The sequence below is a fragment of the Misgurnus anguillicaudatus genome, chromosome 20 (assembly GCF_027580225.2).
Source record: "Misgurnus anguillicaudatus chromosome 20, ASM2758022v2, whole genome shotgun sequence".
Classification (NCBI taxonomy): domain Eukaryota; kingdom Metazoa; phylum Chordata; class Actinopteri; order Cypriniformes; family Cobitidae; genus Misgurnus; species Misgurnus anguillicaudatus.
Window position 1 is genome coordinate 12,284,972 of NC_073356.2, and position 24,884 is coordinate 12,309,855.

The window sequence follows — 24,884 nt, forward strand, 5'->3', positions numbered from 1 at the left end:
CCATATCACAGTCACGTCATGATAAAATTATCCATTGACTTTGACATTTTCAATTTCACTTAATATCAAATAGCAAGTCAAAGACGGAATACAATTTCACAAAAGGTCATTGGGAGAAAAATACACAAAAACAATATTATATTTCAAAATGTAATTTTTACTAACAACAGTAACTTTTAAATCAAGAGCTTGCAGATGCATTTGAAGCCTGAATTATATTTAGTAAATCACTGTTTTACTGAACATTTAAGGAAGTATGCCAGTTGGAAACATTTCCAATAGATGAAACTGAAACCTTGGAGCATATTCACATAGTAAAGCTTTAGTTATTAGTAAATGACTTCTACATGCTCAGCAAACCAAATCAGGTCATCTCAATTCCTTTATTTGAAATACAAAGCGATATTATAACAACAAAGTATCCCTTTCATCCCTGTCTTTGCTTGTGTCTGGGGTGGGCCTTGCAAAACACAAACAACCTTCCACGGCGGCGTACAAAAAAGCATTCTTTGCAGCGTCTTTTAAGAGCAGTTTTTGTCTTCATGCCAGCAGATGGCTGAACACACATCAGCTGCTGGCACTGTCCAAGCAAGGGTGAGATGAACGGAGAGCGCAGGTTGCATGTTGGGTTGGGGGCAACCCTTAATTGTGTTGTTACAGATGTTATGGTATGGATGCATCTTTGTGCACCTACTGCAGGTAAGTAGCCAAGAGCAGTGTACCGGCCAACCTGGGACAACTGACGAGTCAGAGATCCAACAAGACAGGAGAGCAACTGTGGTCCCATGGTGTCAACACCTTGTAAACAAACAACAAAACAATATCATTTATTAGTTTTGGGCATCATGACGTAAGCAAAGATGTTCATTTTGTGTCCTCTAAATCTGAACGAAAGACTTTATTATTGTGATTTTTTTTAATTTCCCATGCCTTGTTTTTCCTTAACTAATAGTTGTAAATGTATTGTTGTTGTCGCGATAAACTATAAAGCTGTTTTTTAAGTTACTAAATATGACATGAGACATAAGATTCTGCTGATTTACTTTCCTTTAATACTTGTGTACAGACCATATTCAAAAACCCGGCCTAAAATACAAAATAAAGTCTATTTTCCCCACATACAGACCTTTCAAGAAGATTTATTATTATAAGGGAGTTTCCATAAGAACATCAATGCTAAGTGGCTAGCTAACGTATCCACCTTCTAAGCACCGCAACAAAATTGATAAAGTTTGAAAAAAAAAAACACAACAGTTGCCAAACAAACCTATCAAAACACGGACATCACATACCTCTCTACACACAGCACTGTAAACACGATAGGGCAAATATAATCCCAAAAACATATCAGAATGAAGAGAACATGCTTTAGCTTCACGGAGGCTTCGCTAGATCCTGTGACGCAACGACTTTGAGGAAAGTCATGACCAGCGCATGCGCAGTACACTCACAGCGTTCACACACTTGTGCGAAATCTGCTTTAAATAAAAAAATAAGTACATTTTAATAAATAAATAAATAAAATAATACGTCCTAAAGGGAAACGTATTAAGCAGTACAACTCAAACGCATAAGCTATGTTCTTAGACAGCAGGGGCCAGCAGAGAGCTGTATTTTGATGCTCACGCATAGGCTGCTGGGTAATTATCACGGGCAAACATGGCGGCCACCCTTCCGAGACTCTTGTCCTTCGGTAAAAATACGAGGGCTTTACTTAATGTTGTGAGGGTTTCTGCAGCTCCATCTCAACAATACACAATTCCTGTTTCAAATTATGGAGAAAAAATTACTCACACAGGACAGGTCTATGACTTTAAATTCAAGCAGTTTTTTAATATCCATTGACAGTTGTATCTCTGTTAGCAATTATTGTGACGACCGACTGTTTTTTGTACAGTACAGTATAATTGGTGAAATTTAGTTGCAATAGTTTATGCATTTTATGTTAAATCGGTGATCAACACGGACAACAGTAACTGTTATATATGGACAATATCAGATATGTTACTGCTGTCTGTCAGGGTTGTGATGGGACTGGCGTTTGAGGATTTTTTCGTTTATATATGTTTACTTTTGTTGCAGGTCTATGACGAAAATGATGTGAGGAGAGCTAGATTCGTCGGTAGACTAAAAGAGGTGAATGATCAATCAAAGTATTAACCAATTGTGCATTTACATTACACATCTGCTGTCTATCTACGAATTTGATATTTTTAAACATTGATGCACAATTAGATACAGAAATACTGTCACATTTGTTGTTACTCACTGTTGCTTTAAATTTTGAATATCCAGGTGAATGAAAACTTTGCAATCAACTTGGTTGCTGAAGAACCAGTGACACATGTAGAGTCAAGAGTTGTGTCCTGTGATGGGGGTGGAGGGGCTCTCGGTCACCCCAGAGTTTATATCAACCTGGTAAATAAATGTTTTAAATAAATTATACATTTATAAACATTTCCGTGTCCGTGTTGCATTAAAGTATTGTTTCTTGCACAGTAGCGGGCGGTGACTTCTCTTTCGAGCGTCATTTCAAAATGTGTGTTTGTTGCGTCATGTCAACCATGTGCATCATGTGTCTTGTCGGGGTAGGTGCCTGCTGCGGACGCGTCGAGGGGGTTTGTGATAAAAGAGACGCTCACGTTCACAAAACACTCGCAAGACACTCACTTAACACTAAACTCTGATTACACATGAGATTAAGGGAGTGTCTAGCAAACGTGAGCGTCTCTTTTGTCGTGGACCTCTTCGAGGCGTCTGCAGCAGGCACGTATTTTGACATGACGTGTGATGCACATATGTTTACATAGCACGTTGGCCGAACACATATTTTGAAATAACGGGCTACATACATGTTGTGATGAGCTTTGCATCGTGCACCCTCAAAACAGAGGTCACCGTCCATCACTGGTCATGCATTAAATATTAATCAATCTTTTTACAGGACAAGGAGACCAAAGTTGGCACATGTGGATACTGCGGGTTGCAGTTTCAGCAGAAGCATCATCACTGAGGGACTGTCTTGTGTGGGCTATACATTATCTCCCTTTCAATATATCTAATAATTTTCTCTGTACAATAAAATATGCTGTAAATACAAACTCAAGTTTTTTTTTTTTTTTTTGAGTATCATTCACATTTTGAAAGTGCACTTTCGTAACAGTTTCGTAACATATTAAAGTATATTGAGGTGAAACACCCCACTATATTACACTTTCATGTACAAAGATACAAAGTTGTTACTGGGTTTGTACGTAAATGTGCATATAAGTATTTCAAAGATACATATTTGCAACTAAATGGTACATAATCAGTGTTGGGAAAAGTTACTTTTAAAAGTAATGCATAACAATATTAAGTTACTCATCCAAAAAGTAACTAATTGCGTTACTTAGTTACTTTTCATGGAAAGTAATGCTTAAGTTACTTTTAAGTTACTTTTGCGTTACTTTTTCTTACTTGGCTAAGGCTTGATCTCTTTCAGGCCTTGCAGGTGTTTTTTATGATCACAAAAATGTCAGGCTCTGGCCTGCCATCTCCGTTTCTGACTCAAACTGTTCCCGCTCAGGCGCATAGAGTGTGTAATTCTCTGTTAATATGTTCATTAAAGTTTAATTCAGTACATTATTTTATTTTTAAATTGAATTAATTAAGCTGAAAAGGAACTTGCATTACTTTTTTAAAAAAGTAACTCAAATATTAATGTGTACATTAATAAATTAATGTACGGAGCCCCTAATGGGACATGTGGGGGAAATTAAATAAAGTTTAGTTTCGCGTGCGCACGTGAAACTATCGAGTGTAGTTTCGCATGCGCGCTTGAAACTATTGTGTGCTCACCTGAAACTTTCGCGTGATTTCACGAGATAGTTTCGTGTGCTCGCGCGAAAGTTTCACGTGAGCACATGAAACTAAACTTTAGATTTTTTTTACTCCAATGTCACCTTAGGGGCTCGGTAGTAATGCGTTGCTTTACTCGTTACTTTAGAAAAGTAATATTATTACGTAATGCGCGTTATTTGTAATGCGTTACCCCCAACACTCTACATAATAGTGCCTTTTTAAAGGGTACGGTCCCAATGACAGCTTCTGTACCTTAATTTCTGACACCTTTATTTCTGATGCCATATGTTAGTGTTGTCATGCTTTATCCCAGTATTTACAGACAGGTGGCGTGCTTATTCTTTTCAAAAAGGGTCAGGATTTCCTGAAACTTTCCATATTATTGACAAAGGAAAAAGTTAAATAGGGCTGCGTGACAATCGCAACTAATCGTTTGCAAAATAATAGTTTTTGTTTACATCATATTTGTGTGTGAAATGTGTATAATAATTATTTATATATAAATACACACACATGCATGTATATATTTAAGAAATATGTATATATTAGTGCTGGGCAAAGATTAATCGCGATAAATTGCATACAAAATAAAAGTGCGTTTGTGCATTATATATGTGTCTGTGTTGTGTGTAATTATTATGTATATTTAAACACACACACACACACATACATATATACATTTCAGAACATTTTTATTTATATATTCATTTTTTTTGTTTATATACAATATAGAATATATAAAAATATAAATAAATATACATACACATGTAAATGTTTCTTAAATACATACATGAATGTGTGTGTATTTATATATACATAATAATAACACACAGCACACACTCATATCTTATGCAAAAAAAATCACTTTTTTTGTATGCGATTAATCGCAATTAATCTTTGCCCAGCACTAGATACATTTTTATATTCATATATAATTTAGATTATATATAAATATGAATACTTAATCTATTTTTTACAATAAAAAATGCATGTGTGTGTATTTATTAATACATAATTATTATACACAATACACACACACATATGATGTAAACAAAAACGGATATTCTTCGAACGATTAGTTGTGATTAATCGTTATGCAGCCCTAAAGTTAAAAATAATTTACTTTGGATATTAGTGTTGCACAATGTTTTGTTTTGTATGTGTTGCCGCATCCAGTTTGTACATTTAAGTTTTCTTAAAGACTAAACATATGAAGATGTCTTTACATTTCCATCATGTATTACCACATCTGTGAAAACCTAGCAAAAGTCGAATTTTTTATTCTTGTGTTCTATGCAAAATCAATCAATTCAATCAATCACATAAAATCATCTTACATAAAGTAGAACCTTGATGTCTTTAATATTGACTTAAGGTCATATCAAAGACTGAAATTGAAGTAAAATCAATGTGAATTTAAACATTGATGCTTCAAATCTCATGAGACTTTCCTGTATTTTACAGACCGGGTCAAATATGTTTTTATGGAAGCCACTAAATGTTAAATGAAGATGCTTTTACTGTTAGCAGTGGTCTTCACTGCACATTTATTGTCATAATGGTAGCAGTAAGTGATTTTTACTTGTGGTATATAGTCCAGCGAGTTCTCACCTTGGATGAATGCAGTGCATTGAATGCATGTGTGCTCTAGTAATTGACCTGACTGGTCTTGTGTGTAAAATCAAAGATCATATAAATAAGATCAGGTAAGACCGGTCAGCATAGGCTTACACACATACAATTATAATTGACAAATGCTATTTGACATTTTACGTCATGTTCATTTGACTTCAAGTGTTTATAGCGGGAAGACACAAAAATGAGCAAATACAGAGCAAAGTGTGTCTTTTAAGTCTCGTCCTGCTAAGTTTGGTAAATGTCAGGGGGATTTAGCCTGATAAGAAACACTAGTGCAGAACAATACATGTTTGAGAAAGATCATATGTATATTTTATCAAGAGTATTCTCTGCTGGCCATGCCAAATTGGCCACGTGGAAAAGCCCGGTCTCTAATGGTGCATACAGTGAACTGAGTTTTCTGTCTGAAGGCCCTCAGGTTGTGAGAAAGGCAGCCATGTTGCTATAATTGGGGCTGGTGACAGAAGGCAGGAGACAGCGTGATGCCAATTAACCCTCATCTGCGCTGTGTCCTGTCTATATGTGTGATAGGTAAGGGAAAGGCTCCATTGTTAAGGACTGGTGCTTTCTTTTTTCATGTGTCTAAATTGCAGGTGGTTGGCTAGTTTAAACATTGCTCTGAGCAACATTTTCAGGTGAAACTGAGCATATGAATCGCCCTGCATATAAAAGTATGGTCTTTATTATTTATGAAGCTAGAATAGACACAGAAAGATGTTTCGGGTTTGCCCAGAAGGTCGTCTTTGATGGTATAAATAAATTGCTTTGTAGCACTGTTGGTAGAGATGATCATTGACGTAACACAGAAAACTTTTTTACTTTAGTTTACCTAAATGTATTCAATGTTTGACTTAATGCATTAAAGTTTTTAATTTTTAAGAATCATTTACTGCCTTTCACAACACACTTAAAGACAAATCATCGGATCAGCTATAGTTCCCTTTATGATTACAGGTCATAACTGTCACAAGGACACTGACACGATCTGTGATATTTGCCTAATTGGCTGCACTAATTCCCTATGTACAAGAGTCATGACCTTTCCTCATAAGACCATGTCATGTTTCTCAAAGCTGGTACATGATCCATTAAAATAGCTATTGCCTTAATAACTTATTATGTGTGTAGTTCTGTGCAGACAAGGGACTGAGATTTAAAAGCCAATCTTGCTATATTTGCTGACCGTATGGATCAAATGAAATGGAGTTTGTTTAGTTGAATTGATTGCTTGCTTGTTTCTTCACAGCTTTACACTGACATTACTACTGGGGAATGCATGTGTTGTTTTAACAGCACTGTAACTCACTACAACAATTTGGAAACATTGCAGAATTGAAGATAATTTAACTTGTTTCTCATTTAGAATAGAATAAAACACATTAGTTTAAACAGGATTGCAGTAGATACTTTAGTAAGCATTAATGGCTCTGGAATAAATCTCTACATTGAAGACAACTCTCTGTGGTTCAGTGATGTACTTTGCTTAGATTGGGTTGAAGTGTTTATTAAACTGCACTGGCGAGAGGACAATAGTTAGTACAGAATATAACTAGTTTTGGTGTTTGGCCTTTTTCCATTCTTTTCAGTATATGCACTTTCGTTATCTAACCACTTGATGTCATTGTTTATTGATTGTTTATGTAAGTTGTTTATAAACCAAAAAGAGAAAGGACTTTGTGCTGAATTTGTGCTGAATAATCAGCTAAAAGTGGTTAATCCTATACAAGGTAGATGTAGGTTTCTCCTCTGTTTCAATAAAAATTTAGTTCCAGGCTTCAGACTGGAAAAATATGCTAAAATACATAAAAAGACAAGCGAAAGTCTACAAATACCAGACAATGACGGATCATCCCAAATCTTTTAAAATATAAAATATCTTTAACATGTCACTGAAACTAAAGGCCGTGGTTTATTTTGCTCACAAAATGGGTAAAACGTGGACAAACATATTAATATACTATATATATATATATATATATATATATATATATATATATATATATATATATATATATTATATTATATTATAATTTCTGAAAAATAGGGCTGCATAACAATTAATCGCGACTAATCGTTTGCAGAATAAAAGTTTTTTTGTTTACATAATATATATATATATATATATATATATATATATATATATATATATATATATATATATATATATATATATATATATATATATATATATATATATATATATATATATGTGTGTGTGTGTGTGTTTACTGTGTATAATAATTATGGATATATAAATACACACGCATGCTGATATTTGAGGAATATTTATATGTGTATATACATTTTTATATGATTTATATTATATATACATGTTTAATCTATAAATATATATTTGTTCTTAAAATTATGCATGCATGTGTGTGGATTTATATATACATAATTATTATACACAGTACACACACATATATCATGTAAAAAATATTCTGCAAACGATTAGTCGCGATTAATCGTTATGCAGTCCTACTGTAAATTATTGTATTGTTTAAGTTGTTGGGAATGTTTCAATGTCGATAGTTTATTTAAAATCGTCCAGCCTAATAATACATTATGATCGAGTTAGGATTTTCAAACTGCTTTGAAAGTTCAAGAGTTAAGAGTCTTTATTCAAGATCTGCTATATATTCGAATACGTTACTTGCAGTCTAAGCTCACTGGATTCCGTGTGTATTTACCCCAACGTCATAGGGGCGAAAGCAAATTGTACTAAAACATACGAGTGTGATCATACGAATTAATATTAGCCTAATTAGCCACCTCGTAAAATACGTATGAATTTCACCTGGGTTACATGGTGAGTACATGGCCTTATTGTCATTCTTTTTAGATGCGTTTTAAAAAACGCTTCACTGACTTATTAGATGTATTGTTGATTTAGCAGTTTATATAGGCTACCCTTTGAGCAGGGGCGCTGTAAAGGGGGGGTAAACAATGACGATTCTTGGGGCCCACGAGTAAGAGGGGCCCAGAGAAGCCCCCAATAAAATTGTGGCGCTAAAAAAATATTTAATAGTAAAAACTATGAACTTTAAATTATTCTATTTGCTGTTTCCTGGTATCAAAAAATTTATTTGTTTAGGAAACACAAACGTCTGTGGGCCCCTTCCCCCCTCTCAATTGTCATAAAATGGGTCAGTCCGCCCAAATTGTATAATCCAGCTTGACTTCACTTATAGTGCCGGCAGAATATCAACTTGACTGACAAGGAAGTGAAAATGCCTCAAAAATCTGGAAGTCAAAAACGGAAAGAGAAAAAGTAAGAAGTGAAAGAGGCAAAGGGTCGACATTATGTTACCAAGGTGGGTTTGTAAGTAGGCCTAAATTGTTAGTGGACCGCCCGTCCGTGACAATGATCGTAGCCTACGGCACTTTTTTGTGCTAACGCGCACGCTTTGTACACGAGGCATGATAAGGGAACTCAATTTTCTCCCCATGTAAGGTCAAGAAAACGCTGGAAAAAATAACAATACACAGCAAAAAATGACTTTCTTACTTAGTATTTTTGTCTTGTTTTCAGTAGAAATATCTAAAAATTCTTAAATTAAGATGCTTTTTCTTCATGAGCAAAATGACCTAAGTAAATGAGTCTAGTTTTAAGACAAATTAATATACAATTTAAGTGAAATTGTCCTTAAAACGAGCAAAATGATCTGCCAATGGGGTGAGAAAAAAATTCTGAAATAAGACTTCTTTTTTCTTTAACACTTAATTCAAGTAAAATTTTCTCACCCCATTGGTAGTCAAAGTACCATAAAAGCGCATGATTTTATGTAAATTAATATGAAAAAAGTCTCAGCTGTGTTGGGGGCCCTGTCAAGATTCTTTTCATGGGGCCCAAAATCCTTAGCAGCGCCCCTGCCTTTGAGTATTTCTATTTGTGAAGAAGTCTGAGCAAGCAGAATAGATAATAAAGAAGTTGTGGAATGGCATAACTTAATTGTAGCCTATATCGGCTACTGTAAAGTTATAAATAATAAAAACATATATTAAAATGATTAAATAAAACAAAAACTAAAGATACCATCATATGCTTTTGGACATTTCAGCACCATGGACAGCGAACGCTCGCTCGCGATATCTCTTACAACATGACATTTTATTTCTGAGAGAAGTGAGATGAGAAACATGGAAATCTTTGTAATCTGTGTGAAAAAAAACCATCTGTGTCTGATTTTTACTCTACATTCCCTCAAATAAAAAAGTGCAAAACGTTTTAATTCTACTATGCTGCATTAAGTTATAAATGTATACTTCTTATGAGGTCTTAGGATAACAGGCAGCTTACAAGTCGACACTAACTGTGATATTTTAAACTTTACGTTTATAACATTGAGGTGACTAATATCCAGTTGGATAAGTTTTGTACCAGTTATGAATTAAGCTGAGAGGAAAAATGTCCTGAGTGTTCCTGGTAGTTATTCTGAGGTGGTATGACTTCATTCCATAACTCTGTAGAGCTGCTAAAAGTTCGGTTTAAATTGGTGTGTTGAAAAACGGGGTCGTGAAAGATACCGTCAACCCAGTTTCTCAAAGTGTCCACTGGGGATTCTTGTTTCCTATTTGTAATGTCCGCATCACCGTGTGTAGAGCAAGACGTTTCTTGACTTTTGTGCATGCATGATGAGTAACCGGCTTGGTTCAACGACGTAGCAGTCTGTGCAAGCGACCAGATTTTTGGCTTGGTCTCAGTTGTCCTTTGGCCTTGAAGGTAGAACTCGCTCGTTTGGTTGTCTGGAACAGTTGGTTTCAGGCGAGCTTCAATACATTTATGGACACCCCTTGGAAGTTCGGTAATGGGTTCCTCCAAAGATTCATTTGAACCTGCAGAAGATCGTTTGGTTTCACACTCTGAGCAATCAGATTCCACAAGATCGAAATCCTCCAGATCACTGTGAAGTTGATCTGCATCTTCATTTCCACTGTTGTCTAAAAGTATGAAATAAATATTTAAATAGGCTATACGAAAAATAGCGTAAAAGCAGGTTAATTGTACAGCTGTGGTCAAAAACCACAGCCCAGAGGGGAGATTTGCACAAAATGGCCCTTAATGATTCTAAAGATTCGAGTTACGAATCAAAATATTAGAAGTAGCCTATTACAAGATGCATAAAAATGTTTAAGCTATTTATTTCACAAAACTGTAAACAGGGCAAAATACAGCGCGTCTGGGAAAATGTTTAATCTGATCTGAAAAATAAAGCATACAGAACAAAAAGCGCATACAAAATAAGCATGCGCTGACTACAGTACGCGCTCATGGGTTGCATGTGACGCGCGTAATTTTTATCCAAGCCTCTTCTTCTCAAAGCTGAGCTTTACACTACAAGCACAACAACAACAACACATCGATACAATACTTTTCATAAATCTTTAATAATATGTTTTAATAAAGGGCGAATACATAAATGTCCTAGGCGGACCTCATTTTATTATTTTGACCACTGTACGAATGGGTCTATATGAACATTTATCAAAAGCTTTCAACAAACCGTTAAACTCCTGCTCGGTCTTTATTCCCTGTGACTCGTCGATATCTTCTTGGTCATCGCAGTCTTTCTCTTCTGTTGTCTTGTTGCGCGGTGACCACGTCATCTTATTCTCTTTCTTGAGTCTCCGGCGCGCGTTGGCGAACCAGGTGGACACCTGCGTAAGGGTCATTTTAGTGATGATGGCCAGCATGATCTTCTCACCCTTGGTGGGATACGGGTTCTTTTGATGTTCCTGCAGCCATGTCTTCAGTGTGCTGGTTGTTTCTCTTGTTGCGTTTTTCCTTCTTGTGCCAATGTCCACGGATCCATATCTAAAGACAATTTGTTTCGAAATTAAATTCTCTACGCAAACATTAATCTCTCTAGAAAAGCAGCATGCAATATACCAATTCTTACCCGTATCTGTCATACTGGTAATGTCCAATAGATTGGTCGTACGAGTGGTAGTTTCGAGAAACTCCTGTCGCTGTTCCATCTTTCTCACTCGCCTTGCTCTAATTCAAATCATAAAAATGATGTAAAAAACAAAATATCAGAGATTAGAGAAAGTCAGTTTAAGGAAAGCACTTGTATAGAATAATTTCCTTTAGCTCAACTTTATTGCATTGCGCTAGCAGCGCAAAGGTCATGGGTTCGAATGCCAGGGAACACACATTTTGATGAAAATGTAAACCTTGAATGTAAGCCAAATGCATTTTTATAGACAGTGCAGATAATGTGCCAATAATCTGTAACAAATTAAATGCCTACCATAGGATAAAATGAAGCTGAATCTGGACCATACGTGCTGCAAGTATCATAACTGTGCTTCTTTGAACAGGTGTTGCCATAGACAGCGGTGGGCATCTGATCGTGACGCGCAGAGGCCACAAGCCTACTTTCATATACCGGGCAATAAAGCGAGTTTGGAGATGTAGTCGCCACCCCAGTGTCCAATAGAGAACCACTGCTGGATTCATAGCAAGCGCCAAGTGCATTAGATGACATCAGAAACTGTCAGAGGAAAAAAAACAAGGCGCATATCCTTACTTTATATCATCTTTCTACCGTCTTTCATTTAACTTCTGAACTTTTAACAGCCTCATCTTTGACTAATGGAGACCTAAAACACACTTTACAGTGTTAATACTACCACCAATTCATGTAGCTCAATTGTTAACAGATGCGCAAATGTCATGGGTTTGAATCCCAGAGAACGCATAGGCTACTGATAAAGTTTGAAGACACAATAAATCACCAAATGCATAAATGTAGCCTAAATGAATTAAGTGCTTACATAAGTGATATTTAAAAGGTCTTTAAAAACTTACCTGTGGTGCAGCAGTGTATGAATAGCCAAACTGTGTGAATGACATGATGAGAAGAGCATCAAAGTCGCTGTCCAGATGCGAGTCATCAGTTTAATGGAGTTGTATGGTTAATCGTCCATCAGCTTGCTTCTCTTTATCTCTTCCACAAACAGTCATAAAATGTTGTGCAGTCCAAAATTCAGCCCATCATGGTGAAGTTGTATATAAAAAATCATAACAAACGCCGGCACAGTTGCACGTTGTTTTTAACGCCGATGAGTCTGACGTCAGAGAAGCGGATAACAAATTGCAATAGTCGCGTAAAGTTGTTGCGCCCGCGGCAGAGTCGCACTATAACGATGCGCTCGTGCACTTGCTTTGAGGGTCGTGCTTGTGAAGAGCCCGCGGGGTCTCGCTCGCATTAATGAGCACGTGTTCAGATTTCCCACCTGCCCGCCAGCAGCGAATCACACATATATCTGACTGCAGCCCCATCGCACATGATTGATGACCTACACCAAACCATTACCATAATTGCCTTTCTGTGTAGTTTTCAAACACTTTCGTTTGACCAGGTAACTGGCTGAAAACATCTCTGAAGTATGAAGCGATACAGAAAATAATCACAAACGCATAAAGGTGTATTAGTTAAAGATCGATATGCACCGAAAGGCCAATATTGAGTTCAGTGCTGAACATAAAATAAAACTTACATTAACAATAGCAATAACAAAAACCAGCCTTAAATTTTAAGTATAATCAAACTGGCTGTACTTTCAATTTATAATTTTTAATCTTGGTGTGTGGACATAACAGCATGAAATAATAAAAACTGTCTAATAATGAAAACATATTGACAATTTATTGAAAAAATATTTATAATATCCTGCATGTCTGCCAGGCTAAAGGAATGTATTGTGATTTGCATAAAATCATTCTACATAATTTAAAGGACATTGTGTGAAAATATAACTTTGATATATTTAATAATATCTGAGTAAGGTCATTTCAAAAGTTGAAATTAAAGTAAAATCAATCAGTGAAACTTTTATTCTCCGTTAATCAGAAAGTTTTAATTGATTTTTTTATCAAAATAATTAACATTCAAATAATCTATGTTGAAACCGAACCGACTATTAAAAGATAAAACAGCTTCAGCCCTTACCACCCTGCAGCGGACAGACAGGTTTGGAGAATAGATGGATGGATAGAAAAATATATTTGGATTTAAGTCAATCCGTCAGCACTTAAATACAGAACCTTAAATGTGTCTCTCAGCCACATCTGAACATTTCCTTCATTGTGACTAAGAGGTTTGGCCTGTCAGAGTTCATTTAACATCTATAATGCATAAGGGTACCTCAGTGCATTTACTTAACACTTTGTTTCTGAGGTCTAGAAGCTCCTTCAGACTCTTCATTAGAGACATGAAAGAGCTGTAACCTCACCACTAGTGTTTGGACCCTTGTTTGTCTGTGCTCCAGCTTATGTAACACAATAGATTAAGATGTCATAGGGTTCAGCATTTGTGTACGCATGCTTAGAATTTATTCCTATAAGGGAACCTTGGCTTTTGTTTCTCTTTTGATGCTTTAGTTGGAAAAGTAAATAGAACTCAAATTGAATTAAAGCAACACTATGTAGTTTCCATGTAAAAATGACTCACAGCTCCCCCATGTGGTTGAAAAGCACAACAGTGCCTGGTATCAGACACTCTTCTGCAGGCAGGGGGAGAGGCGGGGCTGTGTGCTCTACCCTCAACCGCCATTTTCAGAGTGTGCTTGTAGCAGCTAGGAGGCTCCTCAGGTTGCAGCAATTTGTCCAGTTAAAAGTTGTTCTATCACTGAAATAATTTTAGAGACATTATTTAAAGGTAAAAAAAACTACATAGTGTTGCTTTAACTTGATAACAAGTCATAAATTACACGCATGCACGCACACACGCGCGCACGCACACACACACACACACACACACAGAAGGGTTCTTGGGTTCTCCAGTTTAAAAAGGTAATATTTACTTATTTTGCACAATCTCTGATAGACCCGCCTCACATATACGCAAACCGTGCAACAATGTCGGTCAGTAGACACGCCCCTTACTGCTGATTGGCTACAAGTGTGTTTTTGTACTTGGCCCGACTCTCTTATCCAAAGGGTTTTTCGAAAATTGTGCATCCCGCCTTTAAAAATGAGGAATGAATGTCAAGTGAGGGATAATGCATAGGCAGCAGGTTTATATCGCAGAAATAAGCCCCGGCAATGTGATCAGGACCTGACGTGAAGCCAAGCTTCTTGTATCACATTGAAGAGGCTTATTTTGCAATAACCTGCTGCCTGTACATCCCGCTTATTACCCGGCAATTTACCTTACAAGTAAGGTAAGAAACATTAAATATTAATTTAACTTTTTTTAAGCTAATTTCTAACCTATGCAGACTTTCCTTGAGGAAAACACATTTACTTTCGGTTTTAGGATAAGACAAGATGTTCAAATGACACAATGTTAAATCATTTGTAAATATAATGTCATATATCTTATTAAAGGGGACATATCATGAAAATCTGACTTTTCCATGTTTAGGTGCTATAATGGTGTCCCCAGAGCTTCTATCAACCTAGAAAATGTTAAAAATGCTCAACCCAGTAACTTAGTTTTGGTAAACCATTCTCTGCAAGCATGTGAAAAAATAGGTCATTGAAATTTGACTCCCTTTGTGATGTCAGAAGGGGATAATACAGCCCCTAATCTGCACTATCCAACCACAGCACTGCCATTTAGTGCAGAGATCAACTCATTTGCATTTTAAAGGACACACACAAAACAGCACATTTTTGCTCTCACCTACAAAGTGGCAATTTATGATATAATAAATCACCCATATGGTATTTTGAGATAAACTTTACATGTGTACTCTGGGGACATCTTAATAAAGTCTTGTGAAATGTCCCCTTTAATATACAAACTTATATTTTTGTTAAATATAAAAACTTAAAGGTATTGCGGAGGATTTTCTTTTTCCGGGTGGATCATCAAGACTATTGGTCCTCCTAGTTGTCAATCAGGAGTGTTGCGCAATTGCATTTTTAAAAAAGTGGAGAAGGCGGATGTTTTCTAAAATTCGAGAAAATCTTCCGCTACACCTTTAAATGTAACTTTTGTTAAATATAAAACTTTTGTTAAACTGTGGCTTGTCAAAATGATTGGCAGCATCTGGGTTACCGTGTGTTATTAGTTTCAAGCGTTTGTTATCTTGAAGTAACAAACCTTGGAATGTCGCAACTGGCCAATAAGAATCAAGCATTTTAGAGTGCCGTGAGATAAATGTAACTATAGACGGTTTCATCAAATGCACGTGCGTCTGGACGGAACTTAACTTCCGGTCTCTGTTTAATGGTCTGGCTAGTGGCTAGAGTGACCATACACGCCATTTTTCCGGGATGCTTCCTAGCCAAGATTTCGGGTGCATACTCTGGAGGTCGCATTGGTCGACTGCATACATACATATTTTAGGTTAAGAATAAAAGCAACCGTTACATTTCAAGGTAAGAATGAAACTACAATGATTGTCTTATGTTTTTAACTGAAATTTGAAAAAGTCGATGACGTATGCAGTCGTCAAATACGACTTTCAGAAAACGCATCCGAATTCCTGGCCAGGACGCAACCCCGATAAAAGGCATGCATGGTCTCCCTAGTGGCTTAACTGAACTCTGGAACAAATACCTCGTCAAAAATAACAAATGTTTTGGTTTCCTAAAGACAAGGTGAGAAGGCGATCATGGATTACTGCTAGGTGAAAGGAGGTTTGGCAGCCAATCTGTAGTTAAAATTGTATACATTATTTATTACACATTTTACAGAGTAACTTAGTGTACTTTTTGATGCGTTTTAGCTATAATTTGAACTACGGTAATCTACTTATGGTTTATTTTGCTTTTTATCAGAAATAAACTACTCTAAAATGATTTGTTATGTTTGTTATGTTTGTTCCAATGAATGCCATTTGTTTATGTTGTTATTACCATCTACCATCTACCAATGACCCAAATAATGGGTTGTTTTTCCCAACTGAGTGTAATATGAAATAGATAGAACCTCCCTTACAAAAATTACCCATGGTTTTACTACAGTTAAAAAAACATGGTTTCTATAGTAAAATCAAAAAATAACCATGGTTTTGTTAATAGTAGTATACACCAAAAAACATGGTTACTACACTTTTACCATAGTTAAAACCATGGATAATTTTCGTAAGGGCTCAACTTCCCCAACTGAACCTTCATAATCCACAATAAAAGTGTTAAAACATAAGGATGAGGCAAAACTCGATAAAACATATTTGAATCACTTTGACATCTCCATCTGATGTAGATAAGATGAGACACTTTGTTGGACTACTACCAACCCTAGCAGTCATTTAAATAGAGCTCTCGGATGGACAGCTGTGTGATAGAGTTACATCATAATCTACCGAAACGTTTGTCTCAGTGACCGAGACGGCGCAAGATAAATGTGTGGAAATGGGTGTGTTTTTATAGATGAAGAGACCATCATTCATTGCTACAGGAGAATATAAATTGCCAGCGTTTTGACTGACAGGGTTTTTGTTGGACTTGAGAAGCACCACACAAGCAGAAGCTTTATTTCCGTTCCAAACCCCAAACACAGACAACAGCGCTTGTTCAATATATGAACACTATTTTCAAGAAACAAATTAAATGTCATTCATGTGAGAGAACATGCTCTCCAGGGACATTGAACGATGAGGCTCTACTGTCTAAAATTGACTTACCTTTATAAAAGAAAGGTATAAATCTCCACACGATTGACCTTCAACCTCTGGCCACTTCCTTCCACTTTTCGTCTTTCAATTTTTATAACACTTAGGAGTTTCCAAAACCTTACCGCTTACCCTTTCCATCTCCGGCTTGCCTTCTCTTGTTTTATCGGGTCTGGATGGTCCAGGTGGGACCTTCAGCATGCTCTTAAGCAGTCTGTTCGCTCATCCAGGCAGAAAATAAAGGGTTGAGGGAATGACAGGAGATGGAAGGGGAGCAGAGTCAACTCTCATACACGTTAGCCCTGAAAAGCTGCACATTGGGGGCAATGTCAAGTGAACTCTGACACTTCATTCCCCTTGTACACAGGAACCCTCTTTGACAGACACAACCAGATCTGAACAGCAGCTAGAAAGACTTATGTCTAGAACGAGTTTTCTTAAAGGAATATTCCACTTTTATAATAAAAAATCTGATAATTTACTCCCCCCCATGTCATCCAAGATGTTTATGTCTGTATTTGTTTAGTCATGAAGAAATTACATTTTTTGATGAAAACATTATAGCATTTTTCTCCATATAGTGGACTTTAGTGGACCTCAACAGTTTACAGTTTCAATGCAGCTTAAAAGGGCTCTAAATGATCCCAACCGAGGCACAAGGGTCTTATCTAGTGAAACGATCTTCAAACGTCTTGTACTAGCCGTGTGATGAGCTATAGCGCGACCTTACGTATTACATAATCACGTCGAAAGGTCACATATGACGCATGCAAAACTACCACTCCAGTGTTTACAAGTGTGAAGAAAGAGGACCGTTCAGATGTTGTTGTATGCAGAGGCGTCATGCCCATTCAAACTGAAGGAGCACGTGCCCCCTTGTTTTTTTTAGCCTAATGGATTTCGCATGCAACCTCCAAATCAAAGAAGCATCCATTAATCTATTATTTGACTTTTAATCTGTTTAATATGCACAATATTATCAATTATGTGCTGCATCCTTGTCACTTTTTGGAGATTTTTCGCTGTTTTGATCGTGTTACATTACTTTATTCTGGCATCAGGCGCTGCAGGCAGCGCAATCGCCATCAGTGTCTGAGCGCACTCACAAGCTCTTTGCTGTTGCTGCTGCATTTTGCTATCTGAGGAATTAAAACGTGTAAGAAACGCTCACATTTCCAAACCCCAGTATGGTAATGTGCAGTTAACCTCCTCTGTGTAGAAAATGTACGGTTTAAAATGTGACCGTCTCAACGTTATATTAGTAGATTTCTAGATTCATCTTGGTAAGGTCGCCAGAGTTCGCCAGAGTTTACGGGGGCGCGGAATCACACATGCTCACATATGAGTTAAAATTTGATGCAATAATGCGTTCCTCTAATAATTTTATCTACATTTTTTTAATCATTTTTGAGCATTAAAATCAATCACGTGGCTATAGCTTATGTCATTTTCGTTGTTTATATACTTTATGGATTTAAAATTACATTAATTTTATACGATAATGCTGTTGTTGCGCAAATTGCATTAATGATACAATTAAACAAGTCATTTATTAAAACTTAAATAAATAAAACATGCCGTTTCAGATGTTAATATGATACCAATATGTCATTATTCCGATTGAATAGTATTTGATATGAAAGTTAGTCCACACTTTTATTTTGGAGGTTTTTGCATGAAAAAAGACTGAAAGTTCTATAATATTTTGTTTGATGTCTGTGTATGCACAAATTACTGTGAGCTATGCACACTGCGCCCCCTTAAAACAAATGGTGCATGACGCCCCTGGTTGTATGGAATGATAGTAATTAATGTCTTTGTGTCAGTTTATTGTTTAAAATGGTCCGCAAGTGTGCATTTCACATAAGTAACGCATGATCTTTCGACACGATTATATAATACGTAAGGTCACGCTGACGCATTACATGGCTACTGCAAGATGAGAAGTTGTGTTTTTTTTCGACATTAATATTTTTAAGTGTAGGAAAGTTACAAAAAAAAATAGGATCTGTGATCCTAGTTATTATAATGTGAAGCTCTTCTTAAAACTTGGGAAGTGTGTCTTGGGGTGGTTTTCCAGACAGGATAAAGATTGTCAGGACTACACTGCAAAAAAATGACTTTCTTACTTAGTATTTAAAATTAAGATACATGTGAAGAAATATGTATATTTTCTTGATGAGGAAAATGACCTAAGAAAATAAGTCTAGTTTTTAGACAAAAAAATATACAATTTAAGTGAATGTGTGTTTAAAACAAGCAAACATATCTTCCAACGAGGCGAAAAAAATATTGAATTAAGTGTTCAAGAAAAAAGTAAATTTATTTCAAGATTTTTTTCTTACCCCATTGGCAGATATTTTTGCTTGTTTTAAGCACAAATTCACTTAAATTTGATATTTTTTGTAAAGCAGAGCTTTATATGAATTAAAGGTATAGTTCACCCAAATTTGATTCATTTACCCTTATGTTAATCTAAACCTGTATACATTTCTTTATTCTGTTAAACACAAAAGAAGATAGTTTTAATAACGATAATGACCTCACAGGTGACGGTACCCATTGACTTCCATAGGAAAAACAAATATGGAAGTCTATGGGTACCGTCAACTGTGTGCTTACGATCATTTATTAAAATATCTTCTTTTGAGTTCGACAGAAAAAAGAAGGATAAGATCAACATAAGGATATATACTGTACATGATGACCATGTACACAATTTTTTTCTATCCCTTTAATGCAATAACACTGGGTTACACATGCATTTGTTAAACCAGGGAATTGGTTAATATTCATCATTATGGTAATCATTCAGTACCAAAAAGTTTTTTCCATCTCATACCACCACTTTATTTTATTACATCATAATATTTTTTGTTATAGAAGGTAGGCTACCCCAAATCTCCATCATTACTTTACAATCACACAGTTTTGACTTATTTGCATCTATAAAAAGCTTTGTTTTAAAACACTATGTGTGTCTCATGAAAGTGTGACTACAAGGCAGAAAAAACTATACTTTCTGTGATAGCAATTCACTAATGCACTCAGCAGAGGCCTCTATATACTCATCTATATATTTGTCAATGTCTGGATGTATTTTGTTACTCTTGCATTCATGTCAGGGCAATGCTCATGACATGTTGAAGACCAGCATCACAGAGTCAAACCTGATGGTGAACAGCAGGCTAATAGCAGTAAATGTTTGAGGAAAGTTGGACAGCAGTGTGGAGTTTCAGAGGAGCGTCTGTGGGTTTTGTGTGTGCGTCTGCTTGCCTTGTTTTCCAGGCCAGTACCACAGAGAGAGCGAGAGCTCTTTAAAGTATGCATTTCCCCGTCCCACTGAGAGCAGCGTATTCTTACCCATCACTTCCACTTCATTACTCCCTCACCAGCCATGTATTATTCACCTACATTCAATCCATCCTCCTCTGGGACCAATGTTAGCTGAAAAACGTTTTAAGCACTTTTACTAACTAAAGTCTCTGTAGCGTTCACTCACTCTATCCTGTTCTGTCGCTCTCACTTTATCTACATTTAATATGAATAAGACAGTAACATATATAGATTGATGAATTAATTTGTGGCCTGTTCATTCCTAAAAAAAGGAAAAAAGATTCTAGGTTCTTTCGTCCCATGGCTGGGTCAATTTGGGACATTTTGTATTTTTTAAAGTAAGTTGGGGCTGTTAATACTTTACTCAACCGTTCATAGGTTAAACAATCCAGCATTTTTTAAATGTTTAGGGTAGCATAAAAAAGAATAGCAAATAATCGTTAAAAAATAATAAAACCCATACAACATTTCTGTTCTGTTGGATGAATAAAAAAGTGGAAATATCACATGTTGATTTCAAGCGCCACCGTATGGACTGTCTGGGTAATGCACAGGGCATAATTTTGCTGCTTCTAAAATCCCCCCCCTCCCTCTCTCTCTCTCTCTCTCTCTCTCTCTCTCTCTCTCTCTCTCTCTCTCTCTCTAATTCTGCAGTGTGTTGTCAGAAAGACATCTTTGAAGTGCATTACTCATATTAATTGTCAAATGACAAATAGGTTTGTGAGTGAAATTATAAAGGCATAAATACAGTTTAACATCCTTGTTAACTTCAGAATCATCAGAATTGTCAGTCAGAAAGTGGCAATATTTATTTGTCCTTATATGCGTCAATTAAATTAATTCAAAGTACATTCTTATTCACTAAAATAAATGTAAACTATTAGGGCTGGTGCTTATAAAATTAATTAAACATTATCAAATAGAAACTGTAATTGAAATCATAACACTAAAATATATTTTACAGTCCCGTTGTTTATTCACACAGCTCTATAGTACTTTTAATATCATCAATGTTTCATGTTTAGATGTGTATGCTTTATATTAACGCTATATAAATATATGTATACAGTATATTAAGAATAATTTAAAGAGTTTTATTTACAATAAAGGTGCAATCACACTACGTAAATGCGTATACTACACTCGGTGCTAAATAGCACTAAAAGTGATTCTTGGCCCATAATCATAGAAGAACCATTTTAAGTGCCATATAGACCCCTTCACGGTTCACGTCACAGGCGGTTCCCACTGCGCATGTCGGGTTCAGAAAAGCCATTACAGCAGATTGAGTTGCGTATTATATTCCTAACACGATCAGATTCTCTTTTCCTTTTCCTACTCTCTTCCGAACGCGCTTTCTTAATTTTACATCATTTAGCCTTCACGTGCCGTTGTTGTTATAGGCTTGATCGACTTCATGCAGCGCTGCAAGAACCGACAGCCGGATGACGTCAAAGTGCCGTCTCGGATCATTCTCGCGGTACTTTGACGTCATCCGGTGGTCCGTTCTTGCAGCGCCACGAAGTCGAACAAGCCTAACGTGTGTGACGTTGTTGCCGTAAAGCAAGTCGTGATTCTCGCGAGATTTGTCAGCGGCGGTTCTCTCAAGCTTGCATTGGTGGTTTTGCTAGCGGCGTCGTCCCCGAGCTTCAACAGGAGGATGATTCGCCCTACTATGACTTTGTTTACCACTGAAATAACTTTGAAGCTGTTATATTAAGGTAAAATAACTGCATAGTGTGTCTTTAACCTTTTGCAACCATTTAGAATTAACTGTTGTATCAACGTTGAAACAAGAACTGACATTATTTTGACCAAATTTTTACGTTGATTTTTAAGCATTTTATTAAACTTTTGCAACTATTTAGAATTAACTGTTGTATCAACGTTGTTTCAATGTTAAAACAAGAACTCACATTATTTCAACCAAATTTCAATGTTGATTTTTAAGCATTTTATTAACCTTTTGCAACCGTTTAGAATTAACTGTATTATCAAAGTTTTTTCAATGTTGAAACAAGAACTGACATTATTTCAACCAAATTTCAACGTTAATTTTTAAGCATTTTATTAACCTTTTGCAACCGTTCAGAATTAACTGTTGTATCAACGTTGTTTCAATGTTAAAACAAGAACTCACATTATTTCAACCAAATTTCAATGTTATTTTTTAAGCATTTTATTAACCTTTTGCAACCGTTTAGAATTAACTGTTGTATCAACGTTGTTTCAATGTTAAAACAAGAACTCACATTATTTCAACCAAATTTCAACGTTGATTTTTAAGCATTTTATTAACCTTTTGCAACCATTTAGAATTAACTGTTGTATCAACGTTGTTTCAATGTTAAAACAAGAACTCACATTATTTCAACCAAATTTCAATGTTAATTTTTAAGCATTTTATTAACCTTTTGCAACCGTTTAGAATTAACTGTTGTATCAACGTTGTTTCAATGTTGAAACAAGAACTGACATTATTTCAACCAAATTTCAACGTTAATTTTTAAGCATTTTATTAACCTTTTGCAACCGTTCAGAATTAACTGTTGTATCAACGTTGTTTCAATTTTGAAACAAGAACTGACATTATTTCAACCAAATTTCAACGTTGATTTTAAGCATTTTATTAACATTTTGCAACCGTTTAGAATTAACTATTGTATCAACGTTGTTTTAAAGTTGAAACAAGAACTGTCATTATTTCAACCAAATTTCAACATTGATTTTTAAGCATTTTATTAACCTTTTGCAACCATTTAGAATTAACTGTTGTATCAATGTTGTTTTAATGTTAAAACAAGAACTGACACTATTTTAACCAAATTTCAATTTTGAAAGTCGGTCATATGCCTGCTGGGTTTAAATCAATGCTGTTACTACAGTCCAAAGGATCCAAAAGCTGACACATCTGACAAGTTCTGAAGTAGTAGCTCAAAAAAGTCAAATAATTAATTAAAACGTGCACAAAACTATTGTTATAAACATGCATGCGAACATAATCACAAATAAGAACTTATTAGGAACTACCACTATAGACCCCCCATACTCAGACCACCAAGACTGGACAACCTTCTCAAGCTATGGCACACACGCATTTTCAATGATTCAACATACATTTGGTCAACTCTCTCTTTACTAATGGGGTATCCCATGACACTAATGATTCTCAAATGATTTGGACATCTAGCAGACAGCTTGTCAGCACACCATTTGATCCCAGCATCGCTTTCAGACCGCCCAGCTATACATCTGTTACCTCGCGATAAGATAAAGGGCCGCAACCTCGCAGCAGCAGCGATTTGTTGATAACTGAAGCGTTTTACAGAGCTTTTCTTTATTTTTACCGCGGTACAGATTCATCGACGGGTGGATCAATGATCGGGTGTTTGTCTATTGACCTCCCCAAGAGACTGGCAGCAGTCAATACCACTTGACTTTTATCCCAAGAGGGTCACTCTACAATACCAGGACCTCTAGAGTGCATAAAGGAAATGATGGAAAAGAGAAACAAGACACCGGCCAACTGTTTATGTGACCAGTGTCTGTGCCGTCCACAAGCTGGCCAGGGTTAATATGGCTCATTTGACTCAATTACATAAAGCACTGACTGGGGAAGAGGATGAAAGATCAAATAACACTTAGTTTTAAAACCTATGAATAGGGGGCATACTCACCATCATTTATCAAAATATCTAACTCACAATAAACAAGGCCTATATACTACCAAACAATATGCTTTCAATAATAAAGAAGATGAATATACACCACACACAGTCTTGACAGCCCATATGACAATAATTGTAGTCTCTCTACAGCCGCAGATGGACATATTGACGCCTGTCAGATAATTCCCACCCTCTCTTTGTATAATGGCTAGTTTAAACACCGTAGCCAAACAGATGAGCGTCGATTACATTAAAGCACAATCCCATTAGTTTCTCTTTAATAAATGACCTATTCCTGTACAGCGACAGGGGGCGTCTCAGGGGTGCCCATCATCTGCTGATAGGGGCTGAGCTTAATGAAATGGTCTTTTGTGCGCTTGGTTGAACTCATTTGATTTTTTCCCCCCACAGACTTCCTGTATCCTGTGATAAGTTCTCGAGCCACTGAAGCCTATAATGACTCCATTACCGAGAGCCGCGGCAGACTGTGCCTGGGTGTATGTGAGAGAGACTGAAATACAATGTGTGCGTCAAATGTAATCATTTTGCAGTCAAGCTGGTAATTAGGTGTAATATTGGCCAACATGATAGCACACAAACACCTCCCGTAAAAATTTTAATTCATGCCGATACGTATATTTAAATGTACACATTCCCGCATGCAGTCAAGAGCATATTCAGATAAATACACTTAGCCTAGTAATTATGCTAAGGGGAAGTCGCTCCCTTATATCTACTGTACTGAAAGACACAGAAGGGCAATTAGTTGGTAATTTTGTTTTTGCCTCCTGAAGCATGAAATATGCATATGCAAACATTTCG

The 24,884-nt window shown here is 36.2% G+C and overlaps 2 protein-coding genes across 2 annotated transcripts; one reads left to right on the plus strand and one right to left on the minus strand.

Annotated features, from left to right (window-relative positions):
- Positions 1–1,619: 1,619 nt before the first annotated feature.
- On the plus strand, positions 1,620–3,101 carry ndufs6 (NADH:ubiquinone oxidoreductase subunit S6). Its single transcript, XM_055220110.2, has 4 exons — positions 1,620–1,803; positions 2,083–2,136; positions 2,296–2,418; positions 2,945–3,101. The coding sequence occupies exons 1-4, from the start codon at positions 1,660–1,662 to the stop codon at positions 3,011–3,013; spliced, it is 390 nt and encodes a 129-aa protein (XP_055076085.2). The 5' UTR covers positions 1,620–1,659; the 3' UTR covers positions 3,014–3,101.
- A 6,516-nt stretch (positions 3,102–9,617) lies between these two features.
- On the minus strand, positions 9,618–12,986 carry irx4b (iroquois homeobox 4b). The gene is made up of 5 exons (XM_055220408.2): positions 12,299–12,986; positions 11,739–11,981; positions 11,385–11,482; positions 10,989–11,299; positions 9,618–10,425 (listed from the first exon to the last, which is right to left on the minus strand). Exons 1-5 carry the CDS (start codon positions 12,341–12,343, stop codon positions 9,869–9,871), a joined length of 1,254 nt encoding a protein of 417 aa, XP_055076383.2. The 5' UTR covers positions 12,344–12,986; the 3' UTR covers positions 9,618–9,868.
- Between the last annotated feature and the right edge of the window lie 11,898 nt (positions 12,987–24,884).

Excerpts from the sequence above, each read along its gene's own strand:
- ndufs6 (XM_055220110.2), top strand. The coding sequence starts at position 1,660 with ATGGCGGCCACCCTTCCGAGACTCTTGTCCTTCGGTAAAAATACGAGG. Across the intron at positions 2,137-2,295 it reads TCGTCGGTAGACTAAAAGAG|GTGAATGAAAACTTTGCAAT; the intron begins GTGAATGATCAA and ends TTGAATATCCAG. Across the intron at positions 2,419-2,944 it reads CCAGAGTTTATATCAACCTG|GACAAGGAGACCAAAGTTGG; the intron begins GTAAATAAATGT and ends ATCTTTTTACAG.
- irx4b (XM_055220408.2), bottom strand. The coding sequence starts at position 12,343 with ATGTCATTCACACAGTTTGGCTATTCATACACTGCTGCACCACAG. Across the intron at positions 11,483-11,738 it reads CAGCTTCATTTTATCCTATG|AGCAAGGCGAGTGAGAAAGA; the intron begins GTAGGCATTTAA and ends GATTTGAATTAG. Across the intron at positions 11,300-11,384 it reads TACCAGTATGACAGATACGG|ATATGGATCCGTGGACATTG; the intron begins GTAAGAATTGGT and ends AATTGTCTTTAG.